Genomic DNA, 26066 nt, shown 5'->3' on the forward strand with positions numbered 1-26066 from the left:
GTGTAGCTGATTCCTCACCTGTGTAGGCATCTCTTGGGATTTCCCATTGTCCATAATCCTGGAGTTCAGGAACCCACAGTTTTTCCCCATGTTCCAGCCAGGAGATCACGTTGGGTTTGGAACTTGGAAACCCTGCAGGGGAGGGGAGGGCACAAAGAAATATGTGCTGATCTTGTTCATTAGGGTCAGTGGTATAACTAATTTGAGACCCAGGATCTGAATAACCAACCCAGAGAGACTCCTTCCTCTCCCCACCCCCATGCTACATGAACCAGGCTATAAATCAGTCCAATGGTTCATCCACTCTGCCTACAGAATTGCCATAACTTATTCCTCTAGGGAACTGACCAGAATTGTTTTGCTCTCTAGACATATGGGCAACAAGCAAGTCTCCATCACTGCCAATTATGGCCCCATCTCCCAACACACACGTATCGCTCCCTAACACAAGCCAGACCAGGAAGAGATCATGTGAGTTTACTATGAGTGTCTCATTATGTCTCTGTGCAGTGCTTGGCACGATGGAGCTACTCCCTGACTGGGGCCTTTAGGGCTATAAAACAAGTTGTAATGAAATAAACAGAGGAAACCCAACCCATGTCCTGGAAAGTAGATCAAAACACACCTGCCTTGAGTCCAGCACAGAGAGCAAAGATTCTCTCCCCATGCAGTCATAATGGACTAGCACCAAGGCCCCATTTTCATGCCAATCAGTGCTCAGTCAGCCCTTTCCCATTATCCATCAGACATGCTTCACTCCTGCAGGCACCTGGCTGGCAGAGTCCACAGGCCTGGTACTGGCTCTCCTCACACACTCATAGAATCATAGAGTTGGAAGGGACCTCAGGAGGTCATCTAGTCCAACCCCCTGCTCAGAGCAGGATTAATGTCAGCTAAATAATCTCAGCGAGGGTTTTGTCAAGCCGCGGCTTAAAAACCTCTAAATGGAGATTCCACCACCTCCCTAGGTAACCCATTCCAGGGCTTCACCACCCTCCTAGTGAAAAACGTTTTCCTAATGTCCAACCTAGACCTGCCCCCCTACAACTTGAGACTGTTGCTCCTAGTTCTGTCATCTGCCACCACTGAGAACAGCCTAGCTCCATCCTCCCTGGAACCCCCTTTCAGGTAGTTAAAGGCTGCTATCAAATCCCCCCTCATTCTTCTCTTCTGTAGACTAAACAAGCCTAGTTCCCTCAGCCTCTCCTCATAAGTCTTGTGCTCCAGCTCCCTAATCATTTTGGTTGCCCTCCGCTGGACTCTCTCCAACTTCTCCACATCCTTTTTGTAGTGGGGGGCCCAAAACTGGACAGAATACTCCAAATGTGGCCTCACCAATGCCGAACAGAGGGGAATGATCACTTCCTGTGATCTGCTGGCAATGCTCCTACTAATGCAGCCCAATATGCTATTAGCCTTCTTGAAAACCAGGGCACTCAGCCTGCCCCATACACCAAAGACACAGAGATGACAGTTCCAGAGATGAAGTAGCTATTCCCCTCCCACCTGGGCTAAAAAGATTGCATCATAGAAATGTAGGCTGCAGGGGATCTCAAGAGATCATCTAGTCCAACGCTCTGCACTGAGGTAGAACCAAGTAAACCTGGACCATCCTGACAGGTGTTTGTGGAATCACTGTGAATGGAAGTTTTTAAGAACAGATTAAACAACCTCCCTTGGAAGCCCATTCCAGTGCTTAGTTATCTTTATAAATAGAAAGTTTTTCTAAGTCTCCAACCCAAATCTCCTGTGCTGCATATTAAGCCAATTACTTCTCCTTCTACCTTCAGTGGACATGGAGAACAATTGATCACTATCCTCTTTGTAACAGTCCTTAATATATTAGAAGACTGTTATCAGTGCCCCTTCTATCTTCTTTTCTCAAGACTAAATATAACAAGTTTCTTAACCTTTCCTCATAGATCATGGTTTTTGAAACATTTATCATTTTTGTTGTTCACCTCTGGACTCCCTTTAATCTTTCCATAACTTTCTTAAAGTGTGACACCCAAGACTGGAAACAGTACTCCAGCTGTGTCTTCACCGGTAATGAGTAGATCAGGACAATTACATCCTGTATCATACTTACAACACTCCTGTTGATACACCCCAGGATTAGATTAGCCTTTTTCACAACTACATCACATTGTTAGCTCATATTCAATTTGTGATCTGCTAAAACTCACAATGCCTTCTCAGCAGTAGTACTGTCTTTCTAGTTATTCTCCGTTGGGTATTTGTGAATTTGATTTTTCCTTCTAACTATAGCACTTCCCTTTGTGGAATTTTATCTTCTTAATTTCAGACCAATTTTCCAATTCATTAAGGTCATTTTCAATTCTACTCCTATCCTCCAAAGTGCTTGTAATCCCTCACATCTTGGTGTCTTTCATAATTTGTATAAGTATTAGCTCCACTTTATTATTCAAGTCATTAATGAAAATACCAAATAGTACTTGACCAGGACTGACCCCCGTGGAACTCATTATATACATCATCCCATTCTGAAAATTACTTTGAATGCAGTTTTTCAACCAGTTGTGTGCCCAATTTACAGTAATTTCTTCTAGACCACATTTCCCTAGCTCACTTCTGAAAATGTCATGTAGGAATGTTTCAAACGCTTTACTAAAATTATGATAAATAATGTCTAGTGCTTCCCCACACCCTCCTTCCAATCCAGTAGGGCAGTAATTCTGTCAAAGAAGGATTTCAGATTAGGTTTGTCAAGATTTGTTCTTTAGCTATTATTTATTAGCCCATTATCCTCTAGGTGCCAACAAATTCATTGTTTAATAATTTGGTTCCGTATCTTTCCAGCTATCATTTATAATTCCCCAGGTCTTTCTTGTTCCCCTTTTAAAGATAGGTACTATGTTTGCCCTGCTCTTGTCCGCTATGACCTCACTCTTCCTCAATGATTTCTGAAAGAAAATTGCTACTGCTTTCAACATTGCTTCATCTAGTTGGTTAAGTACCTATTGTGCATTTCATCGGGCCCTGCCAATTTGAATAAATCTAATTTATGAGTATTTTTAACCTGTTCTTTCCCTATTCTGGATTGTGTGCCTTCCTTCTTCATAGTAGATATGTTAAGCATCCGGTCAGAATTAACTTTTTTGGTCAAGACTGAAGCAAAATACGCATAAAACAAATCAGCCTTCTTGATGTCATCCTTTATTAGCTCCACTTCCCCACCAAGTAGAGATCCAGCACTTTCCTTCATCTTCCTTTTGTTCCTAATGTATTTAAAGAACCTCTTATTGACTTTTACATCCCTTGACTGTCTAATTATGTCTCTTACATGTGTCTACTACTCTCTCATACTCATCCTTAGCAATCTCTCCATCACTTTTTGTAGGAATCTTTTTCAATTTTCAGGTTATTAAAAAGCTCCCGATGCAGCCATATTGGCCTCTTACTATTCTTCCTAACTTTTCTTCACATCAGGATAGTTTGCTTTTGTGCCTTAAATATTGTATTTTTGAGAAAGGGTCAGCTCTCCTGAAAATTTTTTTCACTTAGATTTTCTTCCCATGGAACCATACCTTTTAATTCTCTAAGTCTTCATTTTTACATCAATTGTTCTTGTTCTGCTGATCTCATCATGTTTTCCTTAGATGAAAGAAAGGCTCCATCCTAACAAATCCTACTGCCACATCCCTATAATCTCCCCCATGCCCAGTCAAGTAAATCTCTTCAACTCAGTGCTTGAGTCCCATTAGCTTTCATGGAAATCAGCACCTGCATAGATGCTTGATGAATAGTGATGGTTTGCTGAACTGGGCCTTGCATCCAGAGACAAGATGACTGGTTTTCCAGTTAATGTACAGACTTGCAAACATATATTCATAGATGTAAAGGCAAGAAGGGAGTCTTATGAACATCTCGTCTGACCTCCTCTGTAAAACATAGGCCAGAGAATCTCACCCAAAGATTGCTCCATCAGTGCCATATCTTGCGGTTGAGCTAGACTATATTTATTAGAAAGAGACATGCAGGCTTCATTTAAAGACTCCAAATGATGGAGAATCGACCACATCCCCGAGTAAAGCACTCCAGTGAATAACTCATCTCTCTGTTATGATTTTTCACCCTCTGAAGGCCTGAATTTATCCAGCTTCAGCTTCCACTCATTGGATCACATTCTGACTGTGGCTGCTAGATTAAGGAGCCCTCTGCTATCCAAAATCTTCTCTTCATGTAGGTAGCTATAGACTGTGTTCAAAACACCTGTGAACCTTCTCCTGGATAAACTAAATAGACTGAGCTACTTAAGTCTCCCACTGTAAGGCAGATTTTCCAGACCTCAGCTCATTCTTGTGGGGCCAGAGAGGCTAAAACTGGGAGTCTCAAAGGGACCAGATAACCCAGTCAGTGGAAGCTGGATGCCTAACTTTCTTGGGTCCCTTTGAAAGCCACAGCCTCAGAGACTTACAAGATCTTCAAGTTTGTAGTAGAGCATGAAACTGAACTGAGGTCTTTTGATTCCAAGTGCAGTGCCTGAAATACAAGAAGATCCTCCTCACTTTTTTCTACTATAGTGATGTACCACAAATAGTATTCCCAGACAGCAGATTACTTCATAAACCCTCACTCAGCACAGAACCCAATTCCTCTCACTGAGAAAAACCTAATTTCACAGAAATCAACCCCAGCCAGGAAGAGACACCAGGAACACCACCCTCCTTCCAGGAATTCAGTACAATGGCACAAGAAGGAAGCACTAACAGAAACCCCATGACACTGCTTTGCACCCTTCCTGACTGGGAAAAGAGTCAAGAACACTTTGGCACCTCCTGCTATAACAACTGACTGAGGTGGAACCTGGGCAAGAGGGAGCATGGTGGTAAAGCTCATTTGAAAATTTGGCCACTAAGGACTTAGGCAAAGCTGAGCCATCAGACACCTATTGTTCTCTGAAACGAAGTCATCACAAAGGCCCAAGAGGATGGAAATAATCTCAGGAAGGGTGAATATAGAATGAGTTTGTCTCACTTAAAAACCATATCCTGGAATCTGCTGTCCTGTGAGGGGATGTGGAGGGGACAGTATCTCACACACAGGAGCTGGGGACTATGAAAACTGAGCCCCCTGAAGCATGGGGGAAGCAATGAAGAAAATACCTCAGGTACTTTTGAGACCACCCCCCACTCTCCCAGCTTCTAATACCAGAGGGGACAGGAATCCTTACCTAGCGAGGTCACCGTCTTATAATTCTCCTCCATGACGGTCCTGTAGAGGGCTCTCTGACCGGGGTCCAGCAAAGCCCATTCCTCCTCGGTGAAATACACAGCTACCTCCTCAAAGGTTACCAGCTCCACTGAAGCCATTTCCTTTCCTTGTCTCTCCACAGATTGGATGACTTGGAGAAAAATGTGGATGTTATTGTAGAACCTGTCAGTGCAAGAAGTGTGACTGGGGAGGTTTCAGAAGGGATTTAGATCATTTCAAACCCTGATTCCCCCCAGACTTCTCTGCCATTCTGGGGAATATTAAATTAATGGCCTAAATTAAGCACCTGTATTTAACGATCCTGACCTTCATCACTTCATTAATAGCACAGACCCATTACCTCCTAGCAGAACTAAACCCTGAGAGACTTCCTTAAATCCTCTCAGTCACACAGATTAAGTTAAATCAATGGGACAGCTTAGAAATTTAATATTAAACATGTGTGTAAGTGTTTGTGGAGTGGGATCCTACTATTTATAGAGTTTAAGGCCAGAAGGTACCACTAGATCATCTAGTCTGACTTTCTGTATGTCAGAGACCAGTAACCATAACCCAGGTAATTCTGTATCCATCCCAATTACCTAGATTTGGCTACAACCTATTTTCTAGGAAGTTATCCAGTGTTGATTTGAAGACAACAAGAAAAAGCGAATCCACCACTTCTTTGGTAATTTGTTCCAGTGGTTAATCACTATTAACCACTATTAAAATGTATGCCTAATTTTTAACATCATTTATTTGGCTTCAGCTGCCAGATACCAGCTCATGTTAGGCCTTTATTCTATAGCTTAAAGGGCCATTTGTTACCACTGTTTTCTATCCCTGAAGGTACGGACACACTGTTACCAAGACACCTCCCAGTCTTTCAATATACTTTTTTTTTTTTTTTTTTTTAAAATGATAAACTAAATATATGGAGCTCTTTAGGTCTCTCACTGCAACGATTTTTCTCCCACCCATGAATCACATCTGAGGCTGTTTTCTGCACTCTCTAAAAGGGCTACAGCAAAAGAGATTTTTCCAGACGAGAAAGAGAAGGTGTCTGACAAAGGAATTCCTTTTGTCAATGTAGAATGTCTAATCCAAATTCTAAGGCCTCTAGCAGGGATTACAAGGAAACAACACTTCGTTAATGGTAACATTGTAACTGCCTCTTTTCCCCAGCACCTTCTCAGAAACAGGCTAATTGGTTTATAATCAAACTTTCAAAAATCAATTCCCTGAGGACAGAGGCGGTCTACCCCAAAGACAAACATAGGAATCGCCAGACTGGAGGATACCCAGCTGCAGAGTAACTATCAGCACTTTATAAGTAACTGAAAAGGCTCCTTTAGTCTGAAATGGACACTAGCTGTCAGTGTCACTGTGTGCTCCAGCTCTAATGATTAAAGGAGCTGCTTTGAGAGATTTCCATCGGTATTCACCCCACGTGTGCAGCAGCACTTTCTTTTAGAAGCGCGGGGACCAGGCAGAGGCAGGAGCGGTCTTTTCCTTTCCCTGCTCCTCGCCTGTTCCCAGGAAAGTCAGTCTGCCCTGGGGTGCTGAGCGAAATGGAGCTGGGCAGGGCTGGGAGCCTGGAACCTCCTGTTCTACTTATTGCCCCTGCTGCCCGTTCAAGACTCTCTCCATGTCTCCTCCCCTTGGGCTGGGACACACTCGGTCCTCGGCCCCTTCCAGCGGCGTTCGCTCTCCCGGAGCTGGATCGGCCCCTGCAGGCGCTAAGGGGTCAGAGCCTGGCTGTGTCCGTGCGTGGGGGCAGCAGCTCCGGGACCCGCAGACACCCGGGAGCAGAGATGGGGCGAGGAGGGGCCGTTTGTGCAGAGTCACTTTCCTGCCCGGCCCCGGCACTTTTCCCGGCTCTCTCCCCTCACCTGCAGTCTGCGGCTCGGGAGCTGGTGTCGGCAGAGCCCGGGGCTGCCCCAGGGGCTGGTTCCAGCCAGCGGAGAAAGTGCCCCCGGGCTGGGCACAGAGGGGCGCTAGTGCAGGGCTCTCCCAACAGCCGATGAATGATCACACCGTGCTAGCCCCAGATCACAATGGAGGCAGCTGCAGTATTTGACCCAGGAAGTTCAACCCCCGATCTGCTGAGCAATGACAGATACGGAAGCCGCTGCCCTCACTTTGCCCTTGCTACCATCAGACTCTGCTTCCTGCAAAACAGACATAGCGGGGAGCCAAGGGGTGGGATGGGCTCAAGGTGCAGACGGGGCAGGGGAAGGAGGGGGCCAGATATGTGAAAGCAAAGACAGGGTGCAGGAGCTGGGGCCAAGGAAAGGGGAGATGCTCTTGGCAACCTCTCCACAGAATGTGATGTTTGCAGTGCAGAGTTTTACTCTCTCACTCATGCAACCTTCACAAATTTAATGTATCTGCTGTTCCTATTGCCTGAACTGGCCGCCCTTTCCCGTAATCCACAGTAAATGTAGTTTCACTTTTTAATTCTTTTTGTGACTTTTATTGTTCTTAGCACGCCATTTACTTTGGTTAACATTGTCCAGATGGAGGTCATTTTGCAACTTGGCTCTTACAAAATTATCAAATAATATTAATATAACATTAGTATTAATATTAACTGTGGTAGTATATTAAGCAGTCATCTTTCACAGTCTAAAAACTACCTGTATTTTTTGTTATTTTGTAATATACAATTTACAAAAAAAATGTTTTCCTCCATAGCATATTTGTTCTTTGTGTTCAAGGCTGACTGTCAAAACTGCTTTTATTTCCTTTGTTGCACTATTTTTGATGATGATTGTCTTTTTTCAGCAGTTACTTTGCATCTCTCTCAAGCATCATAATGCTTTTTTCATGTCACCAATTCTGTGTACAATTAATTTCCAAATTATTGCAGAGGGGCATGGTACTATCTTACAAGAAACCCATCTGAAGGGAAAATTTCTACTCTAATTATTAATATACATTGATATTGAAATTTTGGATTTTGTATAATTCAAAAATAATGATTCATGCATCAACAAAATTAAGAAATTTTTAAAATATTTGCATTTTCAGTTCTTTATCTTTGCCTTTTTGTTTCTGAGCCTTTGGGGTGAACTAACTTTATATTTTCAAGGCATTTTCCAAAACCATGAAGGCTAGGTTCTCTTTCTTTTAATGGAAGTTCTGATTCTCAACTAGTCTTGATTCCAGCAGCTTCTGTTTCAGAAACCCAGCCCCCCATTATTGCCATAGTCATGATAAATCACAAGCGTCAGCAACAATGCCACGTTTATTTAGGCTATTGCATGATCTTGTCAGCCTATCAGACTCTGCATTCTGACAAGTTTACTTTTTTGTTTTGCCAAAATCAATTTAAAAAACAACAAGTTAATATCCTATTATTCCTGTACATTGATCTCAGAAAACTAATTTTGTGACTCTGTTGCAGCATTTAAAAGCATGTGCATATAATGATTAAAACTAATCAATTAGGTTTACATTAGCACATTCCTACTACATGGAACATTGGCAATTGAGGTTTTTCCTGTGACTGATAAATGATTTCCTTGACTTGAGTAGCAGTTGCAATGTTCATTCCCATGTATTTATGGATTAAAATCAACCAGATTGTAACAGAAGACTTGCTGTCTCTGGACTTCTCTTCATTGCAGAATATGCCCAATTTATCCCTCTGGTAAGAGGGATGGGGGTCTAAGAGGATGAGGGAAGTGAAGGATGCCAGGGGTTCCCACATCTGTACTGTGCAGGGGGAATCATCATTGTAATGGATAAACTGAGCCCATTATCAGTGAGCTGTATTGACTGGCCTGTCTGATTCAACGTATTTCATCATTACCAGTTTTATAATCATATCTGGTGTTCACCTGAGACTTTAGTAAAAGTTGTTATGAAATTCCTGTCTGTGTGTGCTAAGCACTCACACATCAAGAGATTGAGCAGCACAAATGATTTATTACAAATCATCATTTTGTTCATCCCAGCTATCACAATATGGATCCCACCGATGCAAGCAAAGAAAAAAAAAATAGCGTCACATAAAAATGGAACTGGCCATGGCCAGAACACTTGTTCCCCTTCCCCCATCGGTGCACAAGGGTGGAATACAATGGACACATCTGCCCATGCACACTTCCATCCAAGGACTGCATAGAATGGTTCATTCTCCACCCAGAATTGTTTATTGACAGCTGGATAGGGTAGGCAGGAGGGAAAGACATTGGATTAGGATCGACTGGGAAGGGGGAAAGGGTGGCATTAGGGCTAGAAGTTGCTGCTCCCTGCTGGCCATAAGGCCAAGTAGCAGCTTCATCAGTTCCCCAGTTTGCTGTTGCTCTCTCCACTGCAGCAGTCAGTCCTGCTGTCTCACAGAGTTGTCATGAGTACTATAGGACTGGACTATTATACAGGAAGAATTGGATAAACTTTGGGACTGGAGTAATAGAAATGGTTAAATTTAATAGTACACGTACGAGATTACTTAGGCTCTAATTGCAAGAATTTCTGCTATAAACTGGGGATGCAGCAGAAAGGAGAGAGACCAGGGTGTCTTAGCTGATCACAGTATGACTATGAGTCACCCACATGATGTGGCCATGAGAAAGGCAAATAAAATTCTAGGATGCATCAGGCAAGGTATTTCCAGTAGAAATAGGGAAGTATTAATGGCATTGTACAAGATACTGTAAGACATCCTCTGGAACACGGTGTACAATTCTGGTCATCCAAGTTCAAGAAAAATGAATTCAAACTGGGACCAATGCAGAGAAATGCTGGTAGGATGTTCAGAGAAATGGAGAATCTGTTTTACAAAAGTAGCCTGAAACAGCTTGGCTTGTTTATCCTAGAGAAATAAAGGCTGAGAGGGGACCTGACAGCTCAGTACAAATATGTCAGGGGGATGAACAACAGGGAGGGGGAAGAGTTATTTAAGCTGAAAGATAATGTTGGTTCAAGAACAAATGGGGATAAACTGGCCATGAACTAATTTAATCTGGAAATAAGAAGATTTCTACCCATTAGAGGAGAGCCTCCCAATGAGAGCAGTGGAGAAAACAACCTAACTAGTTTGAAGATGGAGCTTGAGCAGGATGATATGACAAGATTGTCTGATATAGCAGGGACTGGACTCTGTTATGCGCACACTCTAGGGCACCCCACCTTTATCCCAATCTGTAGGGCTCAAGGTATAACCCAGTTAAGGCAGCCCCACTCTTTCCCAGTCTATCGGGCTCCAGGGGAAAGGCACCTTACCCTTACCCAATTCACACTCTAGGGCTCAGGGTCACCCATTCCCAGTCCATAGGTTGCTGGGTGTAAACTGGTTATTTTAAATTCCCACCCTTTCCCAATTCATAGGGCTCTAGGCTAATTTTTCTGCAGATTTGCAGGGCCTTTTACTAGTGGAAGAGCCTTACACAGTAATATCCTTAATCTATGTATTAACAGTTACTAAAACACAATACACACGCTAAGCATACAATGCTCACCACTTCCAAAAAGGCTGACAAAATTCTCCTGGTGGCCAGTCAGGATTAGATCATCTGGGGATTCCAGTGTGAGTGGTTGGCAGGGTGTTGAGGTCTGGCAGCTCTGATCTTGGGCTGTGTCCTTGAGTAGGATTCCAAAGACCTTCCATCTGGACCCCAACTATATAGTTAAAACTTGGTCCTGCTTAGCTATACCTTAATCAATCATTATAAACTAAAGTACTACAAAACACCAATCCTAGCTGTAATTGCTTGTGGTTACCCCTTCCCTTCTGGGGCAGGGGGAGGTCACAGCACTTCACTGCATTGTCAGAGTCACAGGTGGCCTGAGCCCCAGGCAGGCCAGGAGACCTGAGCCCTGGGGAGCCAGATTGAGCTGGCCCACCTCAGCCCTGCAATGCCCCCTCTGGCTGGGTGCCACCTGCAACCCAGCCCCCTGCCCCCCACTTCAGCAGACACAGCTAGTTGAGAGTGCCACTGCCACCAGACCCACACCAACAGGATGCAGCAGGAGGGGTGGGTGTGTGTGTGTGTGTGTGTGGAGTGTGGGCGGGGCCATGCCTGGCTTCTTAGGGAAGGCAAACGCCTTCCCTGGCCTTACATACCCAGTAGCCAGGGCCTTAGGGTCATCTGTTGCTAGGACACAAAACACCCAGGCCATTGTCTGGGCCCAGGAAGCTAAGTGGCAGTCACACCTGGTCCTCTGGGTCTCTGCAACAGTAAACATCCTTTCTCACCACCTAGTTAAATGTGCAGCACATAGGGGAAACTGAAACACTCAGTATGAATACTGAAAAATTTCCACTTCATCACAGGGGGGAAAAGGCTTCTTCTTCTTCTTTTTTTTGGGGGGTGGGAGGGGTTGTGGGCTTGATTACCATGCAGTACAAGTCTGAATGACATGATGAATAATGAATGTGGGGGTATGCACATGACATCCCCCAGGGTACAATCTGGACTGTGGAACCACTGTGCCCCCTTAACTCTCCAGCCCAGGCTGCCTCTTAAACTGCTGTGCTAGTGATTAGTAAAGGACTCCAGGCTCTGATCACTCAGCCATTAGCCTGCAAAGACACACCTAGCAAAGTTAATGAATGCTCTTCCCAGCCACTCATGAACTATACACAGGGAGACACCAGGAGATTCCCCCTCAGCTCCAGTCCTGCACCCCAGAAACGTATGTCTTACACTGCTCAAGACCTCCTTCATCAATGCAAGCTCATTACTTAGTTCTCCACTCCAACAAAGGGTAGTGGATATGAACCAGCCTCTGTAACCTGAATAGATTCCCAAGCACATCAGACAAACTCACTGGTTTAGATTAAATATTAAAATAAACTTATTAACTACAGAAAGATTTTAAGTGATTAAGCAGACTAGGTATAGATGATCAGAATTGGTTACTCAAAGAAATAAAATGACAAAACTCACAAGCTAATTCTTGATCTTTACCATGCTAATGATTCTAAAAGCAAAAACAAGTCATCTCACCATCAGCTGCAGTACATTTTGCAGACTAACTCCTTTCTACCTTGGGACCACCCCCTCAAGTTCAGTATCCAATCTTTGTCTTTCAAGTGTCCATGGTGCCTGGGCAGAGATGGGGCGAGGACCATGTGTGTTCCTCCATTTTGTACTCCTGCTCCTGGTGCTGGAAAAAGTCTTTGTTGTGACATGGGGCTAGGCAGCCCCATTGTGTGTGTGCCCTGCACTCAGTCCTTCATATGAATTGCAAAATCTTTCTTGCACCTTCTGTGCAAATACATAGCCAAATGTAGCCAAATACTAGATTGCTAAATAGCCAAACACATATATCTAGTGTTGTCCATTCTCACAATTTTATCATGACTATGTCAGTATTTGGTGTTTTTATGAAAGCACAAACTGCTGGAATCAAGGAATTGTTTGGAAATCACAGCTGTCAGTGAGAATAAAAGGAGTCTAGCCTTCATGGTTGTGGAATACTTTTTTTTTTTTAATCATCCTTTTAAGTATATGACAATATTTGAATACTTGGGGTTGGCAATATTGTAGACCTGTGATCAGTAAAAATGATAATAGAAGTTTCAGTTTTGCTGGAATTTCAGACAAGATAGCATAGTACCTGTTCTGTGCAAAACTTACTTCCCAAATATTCAGGGGTAGTGAAAAAGCACTAGGATGCTGGATACAGAGGCAAAATAACAATTCAGAAAGACAGTCCTCATTGGTGGATCAAAGGAAATCCAAGACATGTTTACAGCAACCCAGGACATCAGAAAGTCTTGACGTTATATGATCAGAAGGAGAAACTTGTGGGACAGGAAAAAAACAAAAATTTAGAAATAAAAATTATAAATACAAATTCACAAGAAAACACAAGAAATATAATACTAGAAAACAGCATGGGATCTACTTGCTTATATAACTAACATCAAGTGTGTGAGTGGGGGGAGGGGTAGGAGGAGAGAATTGGGATTCCCTTGAGTCCCAATTAGACCCCAAGTCAAGTTTTTTATAACATGCTTCCCCTGTTGGAGCACAAAGTATTTTCTGAACAAACAAACAGTATTTTCCCTCTCTCTTTTTTCCTGAAGAGATGGGAATCAGACGGAAAGAAAGGCAAAGGTGGCCAAGCAATTTAGGCATTCTTTTGGGTCCCTCTTTGGGCGGACTTGGCTCATCAACTGGTATAGTTTTTTTAATGGAAGTCTACTTTCAGGTCTTCCTCTGTCTTGGGACATCCTGCTTTATAGCTGGTCCATGCAGTTTCAGGGGCAATGAAGCCTGAGATTATCTCCCTTTTGGCTGATCCATCTGTATGGTCAGCACTCTCTCAAGCACAACAATTTTCTTCCTATTCACCGTCACCTCCTTTGTCAGGTATTCCCTTTTAAAGCTTCTCCTCCAGGCAAAGCAGGCCTCAGGGGTGCACCTGGTTAGTGCTGAACAAGCCCAAAAGAGCTTGTTAGTCTCCTCTCTACTGGAGCGAGGGAGTGCCCCTTCACCCATCAATTCATATTTTTCATGATTATTTCTATTAAAAATATAAGCTGAGTAGCACAATATCTACCAGCACAATGCTGACCAAGGTGAATTAATAAAGTGCTAAAAACAATAAGAGTAATATATTTTTACTGAAATGAATAATTATAAGGTGTGAAACATTTACAGTGGTGTTCAAATGAGGCAATCAGAACAGCAGATAAGACAAATTTGTGAACTATGTAAACTGAGGAGGAATTATTTAAAACACAAAACAACGCTCTGTGTGTGTGTGACAGAGAGATATTTCAACGAACCAGATCTCCTTTGGTAGCTAAGCTCACTACATCATTTCAGACAAAGAGCTGCTGCCCTAGGCTACACTGCACCTTTAATACCACAGTCCGGGGAGGGGATGCTGAGATGGACCAACCAGCGAGGATCACAAACCCCTTTTCCACTTACACCCTGTTCGACCCCCGTAGATCATTCACGCCGTTTGCAGTAACTTTTATCCCCTCTACCTCTCCCTATTCAGCTTTTCCCCTCTGACACGGTCTGGCACAGTATCTCCCCCTTGCTGAACCCCAGCTCCTGCTTCCTGTCCCCGATTTTGCCCATCTGCCCCTCTCCTTCCCCTCCCTCCCTCCCTGCACGTGTTTTACATTTTGGCTCCTGAACAATTCTGCCCATCCCTCCTCTCCGGTTTTCCCCTCTTGCCCCCACACCAGCTTTTTCTTGCAGGAAGCAGAGTCTGGTGGTAGTAAGGGCAGCAGCTTCAGCAGATGTCACTGAACATCCTCACCCAGCCTGCTCTGGAACTGCAAATGAGCTGAATCTGCTGCTTCATGCGTTGCTGTTCTGTGTCAGGGAGGGAGGAGATTCATTCAGGAGCTGTGGCCACCAGAGGGCTCTGACTATTGCTAAGGGAGGGGAGACAGCAGCAGCTAACACTCTGCTCGGGATCCTTGACATTTAAACTTCCTGGGAGTCAGGACACTCAGACATGTCAGAAGCCCCTGCTGTGCCGCCGCCTCCTCTGTGATCTGGGAGCTGATCAGCTGCTCCCCAGCGGGTCTGTGCGGGGACTGGAGAGCCCTGCACTAGCGCCCCTCTGTGCCCAGCCCGGGGGCAATTTCTCCGCTGGCTGGAACCAGCTCCTGGGGCAGCCCCGGGCTCTGCCGACACCAGCTCCCGAGCCGCAGACTGCAGGTGAGGGGAGAGACCCGGGGAAAGTGCCGGGGCCGGGCAGGAAAGTGACTCTGCACAAACGGCCCCTCCTCGCCCCATCTCTGCCCCCGGGTGTCTGCGGGTCCCGGAGCTGCTGCCCCCACGCACGGACACAGCCAGGCTCTAACCCCTTAGCGCCTACAGGGGTCTAGCCAGCCCCGGGAGAGCGAACGGCCCCCGGAACGGGCCAGGGACCCAGGTCTCCTAGGCAGAAGGGTGAGGAGGGGGAAGGAGCGAGACAGGGAGGAAGACCAGCAGGGGCAGTAAGTGGGGTGGGCGGCCGTTTCAGGCTCCTAACCCTGCCGAGCTCCATTTTCTGCAGTATCCCTGACTCAAATTGACTTTCCTGGACGAGGTGAGGAGAAGAAAGAGAAAAAAACAGTTCCTGCCTCAGCCCGCTCTCCAGGGCTACAGAAAAATGAGACATGTAAAGATGCCCCCTCAGACGATGAATCTGGCAAAGCAGCTGAGTTTTTACATCCTCATGGCAGGGTCTGTCTGACTACAGTGTATTCTTTCCCCTCTTCCACATTCCGATGGCAGGATGAGGCGGAATCGCTCCCTTTCTCTCTCCTCTGGGAAAGGGTGTTAGGGATCAGGACCGGGGTGGTCATGGTCAGTGGTCAGAGCAGGAGTAGGCTCGTGGCCAGAGCCAGGAACCTATAGGTGGAGCCAGGAGTTAGAACTGGGCTCTGAGGCCAGATGCTAGAACCAAGGGTCAGAGCTGACGTCAGAAATTGGAGGCCGCGGTTTGAAGCATCTTACCTGGAGTGAGGCAAGGAGAGGCCGGGCAGGAGCTACCACAATACTTTGAGCAGCCAGTGCTGTGCTGCTGCTGCTGAACTTCAGAGTAGGTCTGCTAATCCCCTCAGCCCCTTGGTGGCTTGGCCAATCAGACAGCTGAGACAAAGCCCAGCTGTGCTCATTAGCCTGCCTGGGGGTCAGCTAGCAGGTCCTTGCTGCCGACAAAGAATTTGGAGGGCATTTGATTTATTTATCTTCCCAGCAGTTAGTTCGGTTTGTTTTGCCTTGTTTTAGCCAGGTTAGGATTGTCCTTAGCAGGTGTCATATCCTTATGGCAGACATCACTCATGACTTTCTACCTAGCATGGCTAACACCTGGCCATAGTCCCATTTTCTCTGAGTGTTCAGATGTGGTGTGGAGGTAGAAATGGTCCCCCTCCTTTCTTTCCTCCGGAGAAGAAGTTTATTTTTTTTTGTTTTGTTTTTTTGGGAGGGGATAATCTCATCATTTATTGATCACCCCTGCAGTTACTTTGGTTTGTTTCTGTGATGTGAGAAGCCCAGTATGCCAGCTGGCAAGAGGGGTATAGGAGTGTCCTGATTCTTGTATGTACATTCTTATTCACCCAAGAATGGCCTGTGAGGTCTTAAATGAAAACTGGGATCACAACTGGTCATTAAAATTGTGGTGAAATATATATATACAGATACCGTGTATATATACTGAAAATGTGTTTTAAAGTCTGTATCGTGGCAGAGTTGACAAACAAGTTTTCTGTCAGATAGGAGATGTTTAGTCACCTTCCTCTCTGATGAGATGTAAATTAAGCACTGGAAGCACTTTTACACATTTACATACAAAGTCAATGGAGAGATGTAAAAACAGGGAAGCAGCACACAGTAAAATAAGTGGCAGGTGGTCATCCTGACTTAGGTCACAGGGAATGAATTTTGGGGACCTAAATAGAAGGCAAAGATGATACCCTTTTATCCTGAATCTAGGAAGTAAACAGGTGGTTCAGTTACATTTATGAAAACGGGATCTCAACTAGGAAAACCAGAGGTCCCAATTTTATAGGGACAGTCACAATATTAAGGACTTTGTCTTAGATAGATGCCTATTACACCCCAATTTTTCACACTTGCTTTCTGGTCACCCTAATCTCAGCGAACTTTGGCTGAAATGCTGCAGAAGACATTGGCTGAGGTTAGGCTGTTAAGTCTCTAGCAAGTGTGTTATAATTTTGTTGTAAATGTCTCCAATATCCATACTCACTACTACTTGAACCTCGAATCTTTGTTAATAAACATATTGTGGTTTTCACTGTGAATATATTGAAGTTATTTGATATTAAGCTAGGTGTTGATTTTGAATTCAGTCACAAGCTGGTGTGTCGCTTTTCCTTTGGGGACAGCAGGCCTGGCATTTCTTTGTGTGGTCAGTGCTAAAGGGCTGGACATGACAGGGGAATGCTTCAAAGGGATTGGGAATTAGGTTGCAGCTATTGTTAACCAGCAAGGCAAAGTAAGGGCTGGCAGAGCCCAGAGGAGAGTGCTTGAGTGGCTAGCAGGCTGGTGTTGTCAGGGCGCTCACATCCAGCTAAGTACAAGTATGTCTCCATCATGCTGGATGCACGTGGGTAACTAGATGACTCACAGTCCTAGGTACTCAAAGAACCATCACAGGGTTGACCTGTGCTATTCCTCTCTGAAGTTCCTTCCGTGCCCCCCTTCCCACCCTCCCAGGACAGGCAATGATTCCTGTCTGTATTGTCTCTCTGTCCAGCAGGTGAGAGGATGGTGAGTGAGAACAAGGAGGAGAATCCACAACAGGAAGATCGTGTGGAACCAGGCAAGATGGTATCAGGAAGATCTGAAGGGAATGTTTGCCAGCATGCTGAGCAGGGAGAAGCCCATGAAAGTCATTGCAAGCCAGAGAGGCAGCAGAGAAACCTTGAAAGGAAGAAGCAGGGTAAATTCACTCAGATGAGCAGAGGCGTCATGGAAATCAAAGAAACTGTTCAACAGAGAATCCCTACTGGAGAGAGACCCTACATGTGCAGTTTTTCTGGGAAAAGCTTCCGCTGGAGATCAGCCCTTATTAGTCACCAGAGAATCCACACAGGAAACAGACCCTACAAATGCAATGAGTGTGGGAAAGACTTCAGTCAGAATGCAAACTTTCTATCACACCAGAGAACCCACATAGATGAGAGACCTTACATGTGCAATGAATGTGGGAAAAGCTTTAATCAGAGCTCACACCTACTATTGCACCAGAGAATCCACACAGGGGAGAGACCCTACATATGCCAGGAGTGTGGAAAAAGCTTTAGTCTGAGCTCACACCTTCTATTACACCAGAGAACTCACATGGGGGAAAGACCCTTCAAATGCCCCATGTGTGGGAAAAGCTTTGTTCAGCTCTCGAAACTTGTTAGACACCAGAGAATCCACACTGGAGAGAAACCCTATAAGTGTATGGCATGTGGGAAAAGCTTTGGTCAGAACTCAGACCTCACTAAACATCAGAGAAAACACACAGGGGAGAAGCCTTACAAATGCCTCAACTGTGGGAAAAACTTCAGTGACAGCTCTACCCTCACTAATCACCAGAGAATCCACACAGGGGAGAGACCCCACATATGCAATGAGTGTGGGAAAACTTTCGTTGCATCTCACACCTTCTATCACATCACAGAACCCACATGGGAAAGAGACCTTATAATTGCCCCAACTGTGGTAAAAGCTTCAGTCGAAGCTCAACTGTTATTATTCACCAGAGAATTCACACAGGGGAGAAACCTTTTAAATGCTCTGAATGTGGGGAAAACTTCAGTGCAAACTCAGCTCTTACTACACATTAGTGATTCCACAGTGAAGTGAGACCCTTATAAGTGACTTGACTGTGGGAAAAGTTTCTATAACAGCTCAACTCTTATAAGCCGCAAGGACCCCACACAGGGAGAAACTCTCCAAACACAATGAGTACAGGAAAAGTTTTAGTTGAAACTTACACATTCTATCACATCAGAAACTCCACAGTGGAGAAAGATCCTATAACTATCCTGACTGTGGGATAAATTTCAATTGAAGATAAACCTGTATTAAGCATCAGAGAATCCACATTGGAGACAGCCTGTAAATGCTTAGAATATCAGGGTCAGGCCAGGCTGGAGTGACCATGCAATGAGGACACACAATGGTTGTTAAAACAGAGATTGAAATTACCTTCCTAGCCCTGAGCCTGTAGGACAAGAGACTGAGATACGATTCCTGTGCTCTGCTAGGATTTGATTATTACTTCTCAAGAAGCTTTGAACAGCCTTTGTTCAGCTCCTAAATTTGTTTGGTGCTAGAAACCTTTCTCTTATATTCCATGACTTTCATTTATTCTTCATAGTTTCTAGGCCTAGATCCACCAACGGACTTAATTAAGTGTTATGATACTGAGCATTGAGATACCTAACCTCTAAATGCCTAGGAAGTCATGGAAACAACACTAGGGTCCATAAAACCTGAGTTAGGCACCAGGGATCTATAAAACGATGCAGGAGAGATAGACACCCTAAAATATGATTCACAAACTTCTGCATGCTAGGAGGGGAGCCCCCTAAACTAGCCAATGGGAGATGCTAATGAGAGGTGCATTTCCTGAGCCCTGCCTCATGGATATAGGTACCTAAATCCCATATCTCTGCTTGTGATTCATAAACTGGGGATGATAAATGCTCCTCTGCCAATGGGGCCCTATTCAGTTGGGTTGTTCCAAGGCCACCTAACACCACACAAAAATATGTGGGGCATAGGGAAAGAGGACAAGGACCTCTCTGATGCCCTGTAAGCCATGAAGTGTGAGACCACTGGTTCAAGTCTCCCCTCTTCTTGGGGAAGTGAAGGGATTTGAATAGCACTCTACCAGCTCCCAAGTGAGTTCCCTAACCTCTGAGCCATGGGACATTCAGGGATGAAAGTATTCCTCAGACTCCCTTGTTGAGTCTGGTCCACTGTATAAAAGTACTCGGCTGAGATGTGGCATATCTCTATGCTAAAGAAAAAATTAAGGATTCCAAGAAGACTGGAAAGGAATTTTTTGTGATGCTCAAATGCCACCTGCTGGATGGATAGGAAACTTCCCATGACATTTTGACCAGTTAATGAACCACCACCTGCAATAAAAGGAAATGCCTCTCCAGAAGAAAAAGGATCATGGGAACTTGCCTTAATATGTACTTTGAGGTAGATCAAGTCCCCAGTACAACCACATGAAGAGATAATGCATAAAAAAGGATTGTCTAACCCCAAACCTTTGTCCAGCAAAAACCTAGCTTCAGCAGATTGTAATCAGCATATCAACCCCTGATTCAGAAAAAGCTGGTCCATTCCACTGTTGGTTTAAATCTCCCTAAGAGAGTGATTCTTTTGACTGAGAGTCCTTTACAGACAAGGTGGTGGATCATGAGACACTCAACTCCAGTTGTAAGCAGCTTGAGGGGGGGAAGATGTAAATGATGGTGTATTAAAAGCAATAAGAGTCATAAACATATTTTAATTAATTTAAAGAATGAAAACTACATTTACATGGCCTGCAGGAAAGGAGCCCAATTCAGGAGATCAGAACAACAGCTAAGCCCAGGTAGGGACTTGCTCTGAGGCTAATATATGTTAAGTGTCCGTAAAGTGACATGGAACTCTCTTAAACATCAGAATATATATGGCAAAACATGATCTTGTGAATGGGCATGTCTAAAATATGTCACTGAATCCAGACTCCTCCAGCCCCTCAGGAAGAGCTGCCTTGTCTAAGAAGTGGAGCCCACCGCTCCCTTCACATCAGCCCTGGGGAAGGCGGTGTGTGTGGCGATCGTCTCCCCCTTTCTTAACTCCAGCTGCTCCTCCTGGGCCTAATTTTACCTATATTCTCCTCTCCTTCCCCTGCCCCCTGCCGTCACACGTCGTGCCCATCCCTCCCCTCCTCCCTGTCTCCCTTTAAAACCGTCTATGGGAGGAAGCAGAGTCTGAAGGCAGCAAGGGCAGGGGGAAGGCAGCGGCTTTTACTGCTCCTCAGCTGATTGTGGGTTGAACTTCCTGGGTCAGACAGACGCCGATGCTGCTGCCTCTAGGCACCCTAATGCTCTGGGAGCCCGGGTGACTCCGCTACTGCTCCCCAGCGGGTCTGTGCGGGGAGAGCCCTGCACTAGCGCCCCTCTGTGCCCAGCCCGGGGGCACTTTCTCCGCTGGCTGGAACCAGACTTTGGGGCAGCCCCAGGCTCTGCCGACACCAGCTCCCGAGCCGCAGACTGCAGGTGAGGGGAGAGACCCGGGGAAAGTGCCGGGGCCGGGCAGGAAAGTGACTCTGCGCCCACGGCCCCTCCTCGCCCCATCTCTGCTCCCGGGTGTCTGCGGTCCCGGAGCTGCTGCCCCCACGCACGGACACAGCCAGGCTCTGACCCCTTAGCGCCTGCAGGGGCCGATCCAGCCCCGGGGGAGCGAACGCTCCTGGGACCAGAGAAGTAAGAGCTGCACCAAATTTTCAAACTGAAAAAAATAAAATAAACACACACACAGGATAGCGGGGGGAGGAGAGACGCTGGGGGAAGGGGCAGCGCTAGGGTGGGGGTTGTGGGAAAGGTGGGTAGTAATGTTGTTAATAACGTTAGAAGAACATGTTACTAGCCAGGGTTACATGTGTACTGATGTAAACTGTGTGCAGTGTTTTTGTAGCCGTGTTGATCCCAGGATATTAGAGAGACGAGGTGGGTGAGGTAATATCTTTTATGGGACAAACTTCTGTTGGTCCAATAAAAGATATTGCCTCACCCAGCTTGTGTCTATACTGTACCCCTGCCTGGTTAGAATCATTGTAGGCACATGCCCTTAAATATCGTGGTATAGCAATGGCATGAGGAATTTCTGAGCCCAATGCAAAAGAGTAACAAAATACGCATTTTAAACGAATCTATTGATTTTTGGAAGAACAAAACAGTAAACTTGTTTGCATGAAGAACACCACGGAAATGTATCATAACAAAATATTGAGCAGATTGGGAAAGCTTGTGAAAGAGGGCTGCCACTTCAGAGGTACAAAAAAATCAGCCCATCAGGGGTCATCATGGGTCCTTAAACTTGGACAGCTGCCAGTGTGTGTCAAATGAAATGTTAAAGTATCTGCTTCAGGGTTTGCAGGGCAGGAGAATTAGTTAGAGAAATTTACTTTATTTTTTAATTAAAGGGGTGAGAATTATGTAATTGGAAGTGCAAAATGATACTAATTGTTAAAGCAACGCATAAATATTTTAGACATGGATTCTTTGGGAGAGGTCACAGCCAATCAATGGCTGCAGTCGCCACTTGCAAACAAAATCTTTATTCAGAAAAAAATGTAAACAAGTCCTTTACTTTATGTAGTGTGAGTGTTCCCACTGGTACCAATATCATGGGTGTCCAAATACTATGGTATAGTCAAATACAATGGTAACCCATTGTTACCAATTTTGATGATTTTATCATGAGTGTGACAATATTTGTTTTTATTCTGAAAACACAGCTTCTGGAAGCAAGAGATTGCTTTTGTGTCACAGCTTTGCTTAAGAATAACAATAATTTTTAAAAAGAGATTCTAATCTTCACTGTTGTGGAGAAGAAAAGTTTGAAAATATGAAGCTAGTGCGCCCTAAAGGTTCAGAATAAAAAAGGTAAATAAAAAAGAATCCCAAACATATTTTTAGGAAACTCATAACTCTTTGGTGCATGACATGTTATTTGAATTCTTGGGGAAGTCAATATTGTACATGTAAGTTTAGTAAAAATTGTAATAGAACTTTGCCTTTGAGAGGGATTTCATACAAGAAAGTGTTACTCCTTTTGACATGAGCAGATAGTCAAAGTTCAGGTACTGAGGGCTGCTCCAACAGAGAGAAGAATTTGACATGGGATTCTGTGACCATTATAGCCATCTTATTTATGTAGAAAGTCTTGTTTCCTTGAACCCACGAGGGATCAGAAAACTAATGAACAGAAACCCAAACCCAACTAAAACAGGAGGCAGCTTCCTCTGCTCAGAGCACCTGGTTCTGCCAGCCAGTTTATTTAGGCTGGCTTACATTTAACCTGAGTGCAAGGTGGCTATGTAGTTTAAAATCTACACCTTTAGTCACCATATAACTTTTGAGAGACTTCCATGCCCCCTTTTTGTTTTATGTCTCATCCCAGTCTCCTTTTAGGACATGTGCACTTTTCTCTTTGAAGAAAAAAGAATGGGATGCATTAGGACTAAATACAAATAGTGCTTGTGGTCTTTTTTTTTTTTATTATTTAAAACTGTTATTAAGGTAATTTAAATACCTTATTTGATTTAATTTAAATAACCCAGTAGTATAAACACGTGTTAAGTAATTTTTAAAACCTTTATAAAATAAAGCAGATTATCTCTAAGTGAGAGAAAGTTAGCCATGTGGAAAGGTGGCTGTAGAACAACAGAGAGAGGCTAATATTCAGAAATAAGGGAGGAACAAAAATACCAAGAGAATATAAAGTAAATTATCACAAAGTGTGAGAAACAGTTAGTTCCTTGGAAAGGAAAAAATGGCTGAAGGACAGAGAAAATAAAGTGGACCAAAAAAGGACAAAGAAAGCAAGAGAGAGGAGGAGTGAGTTGCAAAAACAGCAAGAAAGGAAAATGCAGCTCTCTGACCAAATGGCAGGGGGAGAAAATGAAAAGAATTATTACATAGTGTCTGAAAGAGAGTGTTAAAAAAGAGAAAAGCACCACACTCCAAGAGCTGTCACTAATCAAATGCCAGTAATTCCAGGACAGGTAGCCTCAGAAAAGCCATGGCTGTAGGCTGAGCCAATTAGAAGATATTCTATAGACATATCATAGAATATTAAAACAAATGCATTTTCCTGAACCAGTGATAATGTGTCACATTAGTGCTGGGGCATGGCTATTCTCCATTGGACTGTTTAAATCACTTTTGTTGAGCCAGTCAGGAATGGCCTCCTGAGGATTGGATCATTTGAAAAACCCTAAGCAATGATAGTTTGACTGATGTACATAAAAACCACACTTTTTTGCACGGGGTTTTAAAGTGGGAACCTATAGGTTCTGATCATGGCCTTTTACAAGATGCCTACAGACGCCAAGAAGCTCGTATTACCTTTGGGGGCACCTGCATGTGTTCGGAAGAGACAACCTGCCAACTCTTATTTCCCCGAAGAGGCATCACTGATACTGAACCCCACGTTCCCTCCAGAAATCGAACCAAAGAACCAGGGAGACTCCACGGGGCCATCGCCAGTTGTAAATGAGGCAAAAGATGTAAAAGTACTTCAGGATTGGATGCAGAGACGTTTGTTGCTGGCTATGATGCAGGCAGAGATGAGATCAGAGGTGAGATGGCCTTTATTATTTTATAACAAATTACTGCAAAATTATAAGAGGAAAAATCTATTAATGCTCTTTGTAGGTGCAGGAGGAAGAAGAGCCTATATACATGGAGATGGCAGCCGTAGCATCATCGGAGGATAGTGGGCCAACAGTTACATAATAACTAATGATTCTTGGTCAAATGGCAATATTATCATGGTAAAACAAAGGAACATGTTTTCACAGCTTCTGAAAAAATATTACAATTACAATTTGAAAATGTGCTTTTTTTTTTTTGATGGATAATTAAGCCAGGGCCATACAGGATTACAGCCAGGGTGTGTAGCGAGTTGCCGTCAAAAGCGGAGCAGTCTGAGCCAGAATTGCATGATGAGGTAAGAAATCTTAGGGCATTTTACATGAAATTGATGCAAAATTATAAAAGTTTAAATACATATATATGTTTGTTCTTAATAACAGGGATCATAGATGGGATTGAGAGACAGACAATGCCCAACAGTGTGGCCTCTGGAAATGATGATGATTCAGAAACAGAAGAGGGTTAGTACAAGTTAAAATTTTTGTCTTTTTTATTGTTAAATTACTGCAACAAAGAATAAAATACCTATTATTTTCTCTGCTTTTGACAGAAATCTTCAGAGGATGAGTCAGATAAAGAGAATCAGCTTTCTGGAAGAAAAAATCTGATATGCACATGCTGCTTTTGCGAAAAGGAGACTAAAAATAGAAAGAGCATAAAAAATAAGGGGGCTGACTGACACAACTGTAAAGAAGGTCTTATGACTGATATCGTTAAGGCTGTTGTAATCAAGCCATTTACCATGGCTTTAGGGTTAGCTCTTTGATAACTGTGAAGCCTGTGTAATAGATGAACACAGTAAACACAGCCACAATTGTTTCCTTTGAGGGCACACAGAAACATTTAACCAAATGAGATGCATTTCTTCTAAATTGAATATGGCATGGCTCCTAAGTATAATTGTAGTCACAGGCTACAAACAGAAGGAGCTTAACTTGACCACTGAAACTGTAAATGAAGTTGTTAAAACAAGGGAGGTAGAAGCTTAAGCAGATCTATTTTCACTGCTTGTAGGCACTGGACATAATGTGCCAGCAAAAACTGGCCTGATAATATGTCGGAGGGTTGTTAAAATAGCTTATAAAACTTTTTAAATAACAAAACCTCTCCGTAAGGGGTCAAAAAGGATAAAACTGAATATTGATTAAGATGTACACATTTTTTCTTTCAGAATCAAGAACACAATGGGTGTTTATAGGTGATACAAATCTAATGTTAAATAAAAAGATATTACTAGCTGTGCATAGTTGCTTCTCTTGACTATATATAACTCTGCTTTTAAGAATCAAATGTAAAATATCAGAGGGGTAGCCGTGTTAGTCTTTATAGAGCAAAACCAATGAGAGTCCTGTAGCACCTTAGAGACTAACAAATTTCTGCGGGCATAAGCTTTCATGGGCTGCAACCCACTTCGTCAGATGCATGAAAAAATGCATGTAAAATATGATGCCTTGCTCTGTATTTTTTTTATGTTTGTTTTTTCTTACATATACTGAAGTCTTAGAGTAAGATGGTTCAGAAGTGATTTGGTAAAGAGATAAGGTGGGTGAGGTAATATCTTTTATTGGGCCATCTTGTGCTGGTGAAAGAGACAAGCTCTCTAGCTACACAGAGCTCTTCTTCAGGTTGAATGAAATACCAATGAAATATTTATTATACCTGCTGTTTTATCATGAGGGAAGAGACCTGAGTACATGTTAAAAGATTATAGAGAAGAGGAAGTTGTGGGCTCTTTTTACCCTGAAGAATTACAAAAAGTAAATATTAACCAGGCCTTTGTTTACAAACTAAAAAAGATTCTATTGAAGAAAAGACGGGGAGAAACAAGTATTTTCTGGTGAAATGGAAAGGCTGGCCTGGAAAATTTAATTATTAGGTCAAAACATCTCAAGTTCAGGATTTCTGATAAGGGGGAAAAATGACTGATGGTGGGTTTTATGTCCTCTTACCTAGAAATGCATCGGGGGGGCGGGGGGAG

General features: G+C 43.8%; 1 protein-coding gene, 1 long non-coding RNA gene and 1 pseudogene across 3 annotated transcripts in view; 2 read left to right on the plus strand and 1 right to left on the minus strand.

Moving 5' to 3' along the window:
• The window catches only part of LOC137161867 (zinc finger protein 436-like), a 62391-nt gene extending 55176 nt beyond the window's left edge, over nucleotides 1-7215 (minus strand). Inside the window, exons 1-3 of one of the 2 annotated variants that reach the window (XM_067561378.1) lie at nucleotides 7107-7215; nucleotides 5195-5365; nucleotides 19-132 (exon numbers count right to left, since the gene is read on the minus strand). In XM_067561378.1, the coding sequence (XP_067417479.1) occupies nucleotides 19-132; nucleotides 5195-5333 (253 nt within the window). In that variant the 5' untranslated portion in view covers nucleotides 5334-5365; nucleotides 7107-7215. Of the gene's footprint in view, nucleotides 1-18; nucleotides 133-5194; nucleotides 6664-7106 lie in introns of those variants that run through there. The other variant, XM_067561379.1, reaches the window with a different exon arrangement.
• Nucleotides 1-18487, plus strand: part of LOC137161871 (zinc finger protein ZFP2-like) — a 110768-nt pseudogene extending 92281 nt beyond the window's left edge.
• A 3608-nt stretch (nucleotides 18488-22095) lies between these two features.
• On the plus strand, nucleotides 22096-26035 carry LOC137161875 (uncharacterized). The gene is made up of 3 exons (XR_010922201.1): nucleotides 22096-24383; nucleotides 24469-24549; nucleotides 24639-26035. It is a non-coding gene; the product is annotated as an uncharacterized lncRNA (long non-coding RNA).
• The last annotated feature ends 31 nt before the right edge of the window (nucleotides 26036-26066 follow it).

Source organism: Emydura macquarii, unplaced genomic scaffold, assembly GCF_026122565.2.
Source record: "Emydura macquarii macquarii isolate MOO-44397 ecotype Brisbane River unplaced genomic scaffold, CSIRO-AGI_Emac_v2 contig_2393, whole genome shotgun sequence".
In the NCBI taxonomy this organism is placed as follows: Eukaryota; Metazoa; Chordata; order Testudines; family Chelidae; genus Emydura; species Emydura macquarii.